This window comes from Podarcis bocagei (genome assembly GCF_964188305.1).
Source record: "Podarcis bocagei genome assembly, chromosome: 6".
Classification (NCBI taxonomy): domain Eukaryota; kingdom Metazoa; phylum Chordata; class Lepidosauria; order Squamata; family Lacertidae; genus Podarcis; species Podarcis bocagei.
The window spans coordinates 33,264,221-33,276,355 of NC_138130.1; the positions used below are offsets into that span (position 1 = coordinate 33,264,221).

Sequence of the window (12,135 nt, forward strand, 5' to 3'; positions counted from 1 at the left end):
GCTCTTGAAATACAAATTTAAATGATATGAGCACTCCAATTACGGAAAACAACTGGATGGGGGAGAGAGAGGTTCTACTTCTTACATGAAGCTGAACTTCTAATCATAAGTAGGTCTATCTGACAGCCCAAGAGGGGGGAGGGGGCATAGCAAGATCACTCATCCATAATAAAGCACACTGAAAGCAAATTGAATCTCGGTGCTTGCTTTTCTCAAACTGAATCTGATTAAAACATGAACACTAGTTCTCTTGTGTTGTAGATAAGCATCCAGTCATTGCTCTTGCCTAATCAGAACGGCATTATATTTTCCATGCCTTTGGGGTTGGTTTATTTTTTTTAATGCCCACAAATAATAGCAACTTAGTTTCTGTATTTATGTACTTATTTATTTTTCTACATATGAAAATGAAAAAGATCCCTGCAAAAAAAAAAAAAAATCGAGGGAATACAGTGGCCATGATCCAAACAAAAACCAAACACTTTTTAAGTTGCAGTGATTTCAATGGGGGGAACTTAAGCACCCGATTAACCTTCTGATTTGCATAAACAGAAGCTGAAAGTACCTAGTTTTGCCTGCATCATATGCAACAGATTTAATATTAAGAAACTCATATTTTGTCCTAGGTTGTCCTATCAGTGTCAGCTGCTGTGTGTGTGTGTTCAGGGGGCCTCCCTTTCACAGTAACTGTTCCTCTTCATCTCTGATGCTGTTGCCCTTTCATTTGCTTTGCCCTTCTGGGCCCAATCCATACCACCAACCAGAGAGAAAGAGAGAAGTCAAGTGAGTGCCCCATCACTGTTCACTTGCTTGGAGAGGGCAGCTGATGAGGCAGTGACATAGAAAAGGGCATAGGGATCTGAATTTTGCCAGCGGACCCCTGCTAAGGTGCAGCCTTCAATAAATGCCTAACAATATCAACCCTTTATGCCAGCCCTGGTACCATCCTGAGTCTTCAGTATGTGGCATGAATGTGAACGGGTAACCAAATAAATAACTGAGCAGCAAAATTAAAATTATTATAATTTGTGCTAAAATACTCCACACAACTGAATCTAGTAAAGCAAGTACTTTTATGTGTACGTACAGCTTTCTATTTCCAGTGTACAATTCTGCTCATCTAATGGGTATCTTCGCAAGTCCATCATGCAAGCTGCAGTGGTTGTAATTCTGAAACAAAATGCAACAATAGGAACTTTATAAGAGCAATAAATCAACAGTCCCTTAAATAAATATAACACTAAAAAGAAAAGAAAAACAGGAACTGATAAGTAATGCGAGAGAGGTACTGAATTGTTTGCTGTTCCTTCACTAGGACTAAGCTCATGGGTGGGCAGCCTGTGGCCCACTGGGCTCCCCATTTGTCTCACCAGGCTATTTGGGCAAAGCCATGCTCACCTGTCCTGCACCTTTCATCCTATGAGGGGCGGGTAAGATGTGGTTGGGACAAAGAGGAGTTTGTGGGCACCTATCAGCCGGTTCCTGGGACTTCAAAGCACAGAGCAGGGCTCCTTGAAAGCGCCAACAGCGAATTGCTTTTCTTGGCTTGAAGAGGACCCTGCACAGCTGAAGCCTCGATAATCAGCAAGTTATCAATTACACAAGGGAGCTCCCCTTCAGAAACTCATTGGTGCAGTTGAGGGGACCAGAAGCAGCAGCTAGGATTCAAAGCGCTTCCTCCAGGACTTTGAACCCAATTTCCTTCTATTGAAAAGTGTTTCTCGTTTCTTTTCACAGAAAGCTACCCATATTCAAAGAACTGGAGGATGCACTTTGAACACAAGCTACTTTCTCTGCAGAGGAGCACCCCACCCCCTTTAATTTTTAACAAGTGTCAATCTTCTGACATCACTGTGACTTCAGGAGTTAGATAAGGGGTGGTTGCACCCACCTGTCACAGTTGGACCATGAGGGGTGGAGAAGATAAGGATCCGGCTCACTGGTCGGATCCAGTACTGTACCCCAGTTTAATTCCTCTATTTCTGCACAGCCAAATGCAGCACAGACAGATACATGGCAACTCTGTTTTTACTTATTCATTAAATATTTCTTTATTCTGCCATATCCAAAACGTTAACGGTAATTTTCAAAGGACAAGGTACAATGCTAATAAAAGACTATCCTTGTTAGTTTAGGAACCTCGCCCCTCAAAACGATGAGGTAAGCTCAAAACGATGCACCCACTGAAATTCTAAAATGTGGGGCAGAAAAAATGGAAACCTCTTTTTCAGGGGAAGAACAGTTTTGAAAAATTGGAACACAGATTTGAACAAAGTACTAGGCCTGGAATTTTCTGCAAACCTTGATGTGGCTTATCTACCACTGTTTTCCTTTTCTAATCCCTTACTCCCTACTCCTTAATCTCAATGAGAAACAAATTATTTTTTTACCAGTTCCACAAAAAAACATGATTTTTTTTCCTTTTTGCATATCACATGTATATCATACACGTATACGCTCCAGGTTTCCTAAAGTAAATAAACAGATACATAAACAGATACATGCAACAATGTATATAACTCTATACAAATTACTTCTGTGTTGTTATTTATAAAATAATGGTGCAGGAATAGAGTACCATATGGGGCATGACTCTTAAACCTACTATATATGGTGGGGTTGTGTATAATTTTGCATATAATTGAGCTTTTAAAATAATACGCAGATGGCCGAGATATAGAAGAAGAAGAAGAGTTTGGATTTGATATCCCGCTTTATCACTACCTGAAGGAGTCTCAAAGCGGCTAACATTCTCCTTTCCCTTCCTCCCCCACAACAAACACTCTGTGAGGTGAGTGAGGCTGAGCGACTTCAAAGAAGTGTGACTGGCCCAAGGTCACCCAGCAGCTGCATGTGGAGGAGCGGAGACGCGAACCCGGTTCCCCAGATTACGAGACTATCGCTCTTAACCACTACACCACACTGGCTGACACTTGCTGCAAGAGGTGGTCCAATGTGGGCAAAACTCGGTTGGATTAGAAAACTTCTACATTCCATGCTATCTCCATCACAACACAGTGCTACTTAGAACCAAAGGCATTATTTGTTAATATAACACATGCAGGTTGAGGATCAAACCGATTTGACACAGAAGACTATAACCAACAATCATGCGGAAGTTCAGCTAGCATGCCTACTCAGAGGCAAATCCCACTGAATTCAATGGGGCATCCTCCCAGGTAAGTGGGTGCACAGTTGCAACCTTAACGTGTGGTTTTTAAACAAGTGTTTCAACATAATGCTTTATGCATTGACTTAGAAATTTTGCTTGATCATGTGAGCTTGCTATGGAGTCTGTCAGCAAACTTGTCCAATGAAGTTCAAAGCAAACCATTTCATTGAATGAGGGAAAACAGACTGATCATATATGTGTGGCCAAATGGAAGATGAATTGGGGTGATGGAGGAAAAGCTGCAAAAGATTTCTCAAGGGTTCACATTATAGCATGCAGGATAAAAAAATTAACAAAACTCTTCAGGACTGAAACAGCTTCTGAAGAGTGCCTTTGCAGCTGGTCTGTGGCTTCAGGGATGAATTCCTTTTTACCAAACATCTGCTAGCACCCAGCTAATTCCCCAGGCAAGGTGCTCAAGACTATTTACTACAGGGAGACTGTATTTCTCCAGTATGACAGCAGCAGCTGTGACTTAACATGTACAAGTAACACCAAATGATCCCCCTTTTGAAAAGCATGCTACCTTAAGCTAAGGGGCAATCAAGCTTGTTTTAAAATGCACCATTCTGGTAATTATATAATCCTATTTATTTGTTAAAGAAGTGGAATCGTTTTGCAAGCAGTTCCAGTTTAGTGCATCGGACAAATAAAAGACCTGAGCTTTTCTGCTTGCATCAAGTTCTTTAAGCAAACAAATATAAAATGATTTGCTTCAATAAATCAAGGGAGCTCCTAGCCTTTATCGTGCATTTGCATGCATTTTAAAATGAATATATGTGGGCAAACACACTTTAAATACTTGTGGTACAATGCTTTTCTCTGTGGTTTTGAGTTATATGCCTGTATTCCTTATACTCCTATATTGTTTATATAAAATATTGCACAGCTTGCACACTTGGAAGGAGCAGCATAGTCAAGACCCTGATGTTGGGAAAGATGGAGGGCACAAAGAGAAGGGGACGACAGAGGACGGGATGGTTGGACAGTGTTCTCGAAGCTACCAGCATGAGTCTGACCAAACTGCGGGAGGCAGTGGAAAACAGGAGTGCCTGGTATGCTCTGGTCCATGGGGTCACGAAGAGTCGGACACGACTAAACGACTAAACAACAACAAATCTCTTGCCTTGCATGCACCTAGAAGTAGGTAATCTCCATTAACTGCAATTGTTGTGACTGTCTTCAGAAATTGCTAAAGAAGTGCAGGCATCTGAATGCATTGTTATTTCACAATGCAGACTGCGCTGCCGGGAGAGGAGGCAGGCCTCTTTAAATCCCAAAGAAGCGGACCCAAGCAGAAACAACACCAAGTTTCCACCTGGCTCTGCCCACTCCCTCTGCTGGTACCTCCTAAAGCCTGCCCACAATTGGGCTGACATTGTGAGAGGGGTAAGATTTCATTTCCCCATGGCTGAGGGGAATGTCTCCCATCAGCCATTGGGAGGCTCTGAATCAGTCTGGCACCAGCAGCAAGCTGTGAAGTGCCACAACTGTCTTACACCAGCACAATGAGTGGAATTTCCACACTCAAGTAGCAAGACTTGCCATGTTTGAAGAACAACATGCATACAAGTAGTGTACTGGCTGAATTTGCAGATAGCAGCAACGCTCAAAGCTGCTGTTGGTAAGGTTTATATTATTATTTTAAACTCTGTACAACATGTCACAGTTTCATATCAATTAGATTAATATTATTAGTTATATAATTAGACATATACAACAAACTAGTGCTTGAAAATAGTTTGAAGTAAATACCCTTGAGCTGATTTAATTTTCACAGAAGTCTTTGTAATTTACATCTACTCAACGTGTTTAATAAAATTCCAAGACTAAATTGCGGATAGAATGGAATTAGCTCTTACAATCTGAAGAGATAATGTAAGCATTTGTTTTCTTTAAGAGATTTGCTGCTTTCAGCAATTATTCTTCAGAGCTTCTGTTTATTTGTTGAACTGAATTAAAGGTTGGCATGACATGAGCAACTTAACATTGAGTCATTATTTACTGCTGCTGTTGGGCTTTGGTCTATATACAAACTGTTGCTATTGTATGGCATTGTTAAACTGAGTGCCAGACCCCTCTTCTCCTTGGATCTAACAAATGTTAGAATTTAATCCAAGCTTCAGATTCTTGGAATAGCCAGGCTACCCTCCTGGTGAGGTGATAAACCTGGGTGACGAGACATTAAGGGGAATTTAGGGTGTTAATGGAGATTAAGGGGCTTGGTACAAGATGGCAAATGGGTGGGGCCCCTTCTCTCAATGGATAAAGCCATAATTGAAAGTAGAGTTTGGGGAGCAGTGATGTGGCCTAGAAGTAAAGCAGCAAGCTGGAGAGAGAACCAGAGCAACATTTGAGAGCAATATTTGCTTTCTGTTTGAATTTAAGGCTGTGGCTATGAAAGAAACAAGACCCATTTTGGGGTGTTCATGCTGTGAACCCCTCCAGCATAAGCTCTTAAAGACACCATAGTTTCTGCTGTGCCTCATTGCCAAAAGGAAACACAAATCCTGGGTAAGAACCTGGAACCCCTGGAATCTTGCAATGCTTGGATATTGGGGTGGCATGCAACACCGTGGTATTACAGCACTGGCTACTGAGGCAGTAGTAGAGAGGCTCTGGGTCGCTCATATTTTTCTGGGAAATGAGCAGGAATGAAAACATAACAAATCCTGCTTTTGCTAAAATGGAATGTGTTTTTCATATATCTTGCTCCTTTCACGAACAAGTCCGTAGCAAACAACACAGCTTCTTATTTCTGAGACTGGGTAGTTTCTCAGGGTTGATGCTTTTGGACTAATTCAGAGTTTGCATAGTTCTATTTTTTTTTGGGGGGGGGGAGCTCAGGAATTGTACAGCTACCTTTTTCAATGTTAGAGAAGTCATGGATTTTATTGCTTCAAGGCTAGGGAGCTGTTGGGCCTCATAATCTCAAATAAAGGTGTGCATGCCCCCCCATATCAGTATCCGTGACTTTAAAAACAAATTCCAATCTGTTTCTGAGTCGTTCTGTGCTCTGTCCACTCTGTGTTTTGAATTCTGAGCCACTCTGTACACAATGAAGCTCTGTGTTTCCCTGTGTAATTTCCATCCTCTTTGGCCAAAGTGAGTGAAGTTTACAGAGGAGACCCTCCAGCATGAATTCAATCTGTCAAGTCCAGGGGTTTTTGGGAGAGTGTGGAGTGTGGAAATGTTTTGAAAATGAAGCATTTGATGTGAACTGAATCAATGAACATTTAGTACAAACAACTCTGATCTGACTTGGGAGGTGAGTAAGGGCAGATTCTGACATGCTGCTTAGTCAATAAATTTGTGCCCTGATTTCACCCAACACTGGTGCCCAGTTTGAATTATTTCCACCATACTCACAAGCCACAGGCATGTGCTTTCCTGGGTACTGCTGCTTATCATATGAATCAGTGTGATCAACTGAAAGCTTCCCTGCTGGCACTGATATGGAGACTCTCTATATGACTGAACTGATTCATGAGATAGCAGCCCTAACTAGCAGCCTCCCACATGGTGACTTCAATAGGAGTTTCGCTCTACCTTGTGATTCATTATCAGTGCTTTGGATATTCCACATTAAATATATTACACCCTTTTCCTCGTCCCACTAACACAATGGCATTAAGGTACCAGAAAGGCATGTTTGTCTGAGGGAACTGCCATGTAGAACTCCAGAGATAGGAGGGAATGTATGCTCTGTTGGGGTGGGAGGTAAAAGAGCAGGAAGGATGAGGAGTTAAGTTTCACACATGACTAGACCTTGGAGTGCAAGTCTCAACAGACCACATGCTTTTAAATGAATGTTTGATAGATACTTGGATATGAGTTGGTAGCTTAAATTTTGAAGCAAAGAAAACCTGGCAAAATTAGGAAATACAGTGGTACCTTGGTTCTCGAACTTAATCTGTTCCGGGAGTCCGTTTGACTCCTGAAACTGTTTGAAAACCAAGGCGCAGCTTCTGATTGGCTGCAGGAGCTTCCTGCACTCAATTGGAAGCTGCGTTGGGAGCCGCGTTGAGAGCCAGTGTGGTGTAGTGGTTAAGAGCGGTAGACTCGTAATCTGGGGAACCAGGTTCGCGTCTCCGCTCCTCCACATGCAGCTGCTGGGTGACCTTGGGCTAGTCACACTTCTCTGAAGTCTCTCAGCCCCACTCACCTCACCGAGTGTTTGTTGTGGGGGAGGAAGGGAAAGGAGAATGTTAGCTGCTTTGAGACTCCTTCGGGTAGTGATAAAGCGGGATATCAAATCCAAACTCTTCTTCTTCTTCTCTTCTTCAATTTGTTCAGGAGCCAAGCCATTCGAGTGACAAGGTACCACTGTATTAGCAGCGTCATTTATTGTCTGGGGGAATCTTTTAGAGAAACGCTAGAGGATGCACAATAGGCAGCAGAGGGTCTATGATAACTTAACACCAAGGGAACAAAGGTCAACAGCACAAAACCAATACTGGAAAAATCTCGATCACGCTGCTACATACCTGAGGCCATACAACACTGTACCATCTGGATGAAGGCGAATCATTCGATTCTTAACAGTAACACCGTGCACGAATGATTTCTTGTCGTTTAGGAAGTAAGTATCAGGCACCCATAGTTGATCCGCTACTCGGTTATCAAGCGTAAGGTTGAGAGGAATCCCAGCATAGGCTAGTCTTTTATCTCTCCAGTATTGTTGAAAATACATAGTTAGTGTGTAGTCCTGGTGGAGAGAAGAGAAGAAACTTAAGTCATATATATCACACTTCTGAAATCAATTTTGTACATTTTCTTTGTCTGATACACTTCATTCTAAGCCTAGCTTGTGTTCAACATTTGAGTTCTGTTGCATATCACCGTGCGATTCTGTGTAATTGAAATGTCACTGGGTTGTTGCTTTTTAAAAAAGAAAATGTGTAGGGAAAGATTCAACTTTTTATTTTCTTCCTCAAATGTGCACCGGTAAATTACTAATTTTTGTGTGTGAGGGCTGCTGCCTTGTGTGGTGTAACATTTGCCTCTATGGGAACACTTTTGGAATTACTTGCGTGGAAGGAAGAATGGGAAAGAAGCTACACTAGAATTGGGCATCCATCTGAATTTTTCAGAATCCCAAATCAGACATGAATTTCTCAGGGGATACGATACAATACTGCAAGATGAAAAACTATCTTTGGTGGAGAATGATTGTCACTACTGTTCAGAGAAATAGCAGTTATATTCCGCTCTCAGTGCTCATGAACAATTTCTATTAGTGCACCATCAGAAGGACAATATACCCCCTGGTGTTTTCTGCAATTTCTGATGTAGAGGATAGGAACAAATGCATTCTCTACCAGTTATAGCTTAATTAAAGCTTGGTTTTAGTAGTAATAAAATTGCAAAGTATTTTTTATTGGCCTCTAATAAGTAATTTGGAACCAAAAACTAGATTACTAAAACCCACAGGTATATGTGTAGCACCAAAACCACATTATAGTGCAATATTAGTAATTTGATTAAACTAGAAGCAGTCTAAAAGAACTCTGTGTCACTGGGAAAAAGAATAAATAGCAGGAAAGGCACGCCACAGCTATCTTGTACTCTCCCAAAAGTTCCATCATATTCCCATTTTTGAGAAAGAGGAAAGAAGAGCTTCCTGCTCAGTAACTGAAGATGAAGCTGCTTTCATGCTGACTTCATAAACTAGTAGCCTTCAAAACCATACAACTCCGTGAACAAATAGTTAAATACATAAAATACTGAAACACTTGAGCTTACCTCTCCAAACTTTCCCACACTGTATTTTTCTCACACAATGCCACCCATAAAATATTTGTTTTATCATTGATCGCAGTGTAATAAAATTATATAACAAAGCTGGTGGAGAAAACATGGCTCTCCCATTATAGAAAAATAAAAAATCCTACAACCTCAATAATTTTACAATCAGCATTGTAAAAACTGGAAAGGAACTCCTATCAACTTATTAAAGCAATTTCCAATTTGGAATAAAATTACATTTATTTAGATGAGGAAGTACAGATGGCCCCAATATTCTGTTTTTTTAATTTAGCAACTGGCTTCACAAAGAAAAGTTCTTACAAGAAATTGGGTGGGGGAGAGAGCAGGGAGTTACAGTGTTAAGTCTATTAAATAAAGTTTGGTTCATGTTTCTATTCTGAAGGTGCCTGTGCATTTATTCATATGTAACAGGATATCTTATACATAAACATGAGTGGAAACAAGGTTTGTTCTCTTTGGAACAAGGATATTTCCTTTCAACTTTCTTGAACTGAATACACCTTTTTAAAGAGGAAATGTTCCCATTAGCTTTTTTATCCCAAGACTTTGAAAGTCTCTGTGTTGCAGGACATGACCATCATAGTTTCCCAGATTATTGCCTTGCTACCTATATAGTGGGCAGGAGGTTCTGTGTGTGTTTGCAGGTCCTTTAAGAAAAGAAAGTTTATAACAGTTAAAGGCTTCTTATGAATAGTAACGCGGGTGGCGCTGTGGGTTAAACCACAGAGCCTAGGACTTGCTGATCGGAAGGTCGGCGGTTTGAATCCCTGCAACGGGGTGAGCTCCCATTGCTCGGTCCCAGCTCCTGCCCACCTAGCAGTTTGAAAGCACATCAAAGTGCAAGTAGATAAATAAAGCGAGATGAGCGCCGCAACCCCAGAGTTGGTCACGACTGGACCTAATGGTCAGGAGTCCCTTTACCCTTTATAGTGGGCAGGAGGCGCTCTCTCTCTCTCTCTGTGTGTGTGTGTGTGTGGGTTTGCAGGTCCTTTAAGAAAAGAAAGTTTATAATAGTTAAGGGCTTCTTATGAATAGTAACAGGTCAGTGCTAAATCAGTTTCTTATCTCTGTTGTGCTTCTTTAAGTAAAGGAGCAGGACAGTTAATTTTGACTTCTTTTACCCACCTCAGAGCATATTTTTAGCTAGTGTTGGAAAATGTGTTGGCTCCAAATGAAGGCCAAGTGGCACGCTAACATTTTTGCAGGTCTCTAGCACAATGAAAGCTGCCTCCCAAAGTGCATGCCTTTTGGTGCGAATAAGTATGCCAACAACCTCTTTGGTGAGTATAAGTGTAATGAGAAAGGTTGCCATATCAACCAGTGTTAAGAGATACTGCACGCAATAGAAGGTTGGTTGGCATAGCAACAAAAGGCACAATATCTTCATTTTGGCATGGGGAGAAAAACTAACCACAAAGTGGTTAGGCTTTCAGGCATGGAAAGAGAAAGGACAGAGCAATACCATGAGATTGTTTTTGTTGTGCCACAGTCTCCTGTTGCCCAAATGATATAAAAGCTTGACCCCTGAAGGAGCTATTCCTGCAGTTATAAATTGCATTCTGGAATATTGCTTTAGCGAGAAAATGTAAATTGGTCATAAAAAAATTAAGAAATGCCTACTATTTCTAATAAATAATTTGGCTTATTGGGGCTTCCAGTGCAGCTCTAATGACTGAATAATCTAAAAATAATCCTTTCAATTTCAGCAGGCATTCTAAATAAGTTGTTCTTTATGTTTATTGATTGCTGTGTAAAATGTTTTGTGAAAAGCTATTGGAAACAAATATATAAAAACAATCCATGTTCAAAGGAATGTTCTTAAGGTAGGCTTATAAGTAAGGAATTTTAGAAATTTATTTACTTATAATACAGTTTATATTATTTTAAAAGTAGTTTCTTTTTACAATTTACAAAATTGTAAATTGAGGTGAAAATTCCTGAGCAATGGATTTATTTATGGAATAAATACATAGATTTCCCTTCCTTAGTTGATGCCAGGCAATGTCAGTGGCCTTCAACTTAGGAAATTAAGGTCATACACCTGGAGCTCAGAAGATATCACACAGAAGACAATACACCAGTTCTCACGATCTGAACACATTGTGTACTCAGGAAATCATCTGTTAGGCAAGCAGTCACATAACAAGTAAATGATTTCCATTGATTCCTATGGGGTAATTTCTTAGGTCTTATGCAGTTCAGATTCTCCCCCCCCCCATCATTGCAGCTTTTATTGTTGTAAGTTGTTTTGGATGCCCTTTGCCTGGGGAAGCAGTATAAATATTTTAAAATAAACAAGAAATGAAAAAAGAAGTCACTTCATTCTCACAACACAATGCTTTACATGTCTACTCAGAAGTCAGTCCCAATGAGTTCAATGGGGCTTCCTCCTAATTGATGCAAGATTGCAGTCCTAGTCTGAGTGCAGCACCCTAGCCACTACCTCTATGAACATAGTGATAGGACACCAACATTTCCTTCCTGATTAAAATGGTCCAAATGAATCTCAAAAGATTCATAGTGCATTCGTATACATGTTTACTCAGATGAAAGATCTACTACGGTTGATGGAGCTTACTTCCAGATAATTGTGCACATGACCGCAAACTCAGTGACTGAAGGGATATGTCCATTTCCTTTCCTCTTTCTTTCTCTTACACACTGAAGTGTATAGCAAAAGGGGGCATGATACTGTACTGGAAATGGCAAGCAAAGGATAGCCAATGAAGAGTAGAATGGTCTACTCTCAACTAATCACAGAGCATTTAAAGATGCACCTCTGTCATTTACCCTTTACATGTTTGCTGCAGGAAGCTTTGCGCAAGCAAGATTCCCACATAAAACAGATACTCAAAGATATCTCAAAGGTACTCAAATATTGCATTTAAATACTTTGTATTGCAATGCAACCTAAAAGAGCTGAGATGTGTAGGTGGCATTTATCAGGATCCAGCCATTCCAGGTTGGAAGCATCAGGAGAAAGACACAACTAGTAGATTGAGACTGTTGACGACAGCTCTTTTTTCAAAAAGGACCAGAAAGCTAAATACCCAAGAAAACTACCATTCAAAAGACAAATAACCTTAGGCTCAGCAAAGCACTGAAATTGCTTTATGCAGCACAAAGTTTATTTCCTTTTTAAGCTAACACTCTCGAGGGGATAGATTATTTAGAATCATTGTAACCACTTTAAA

General features: G+C 40.6%; 1 protein-coding gene across 3 annotated transcripts in view; it reads right to left on the reverse strand.

Annotated features, from left to right (window-relative positions):
- The window catches only part of GABRB3 (gamma-aminobutyric acid type A receptor subunit beta3), a 200,545-nt gene that overhangs the window by 14,740 nt on the left and 173,670 nt on the right, over positions 1–12,135 (reverse strand). For 2 of the 3 annotated variants that reach the window (XM_081197581.1, XM_081197582.1), the window contains 2 exons: positions 7,660–7,880; positions 1,088–1,170 (listed from right to left, as the gene is read on the reverse strand). In XM_081197581.1, the coding sequence (XP_081053707.1) occupies positions 1,088–1,170; positions 7,660–7,880 (304 nt within the window). Of the gene's footprint in view, positions 1–1,087; positions 1,171–7,659; positions 7,881–10,066; positions 10,231–12,135 lie in introns of those variants that run through there. The other variant, XM_081197583.1, reaches the window with a different exon arrangement.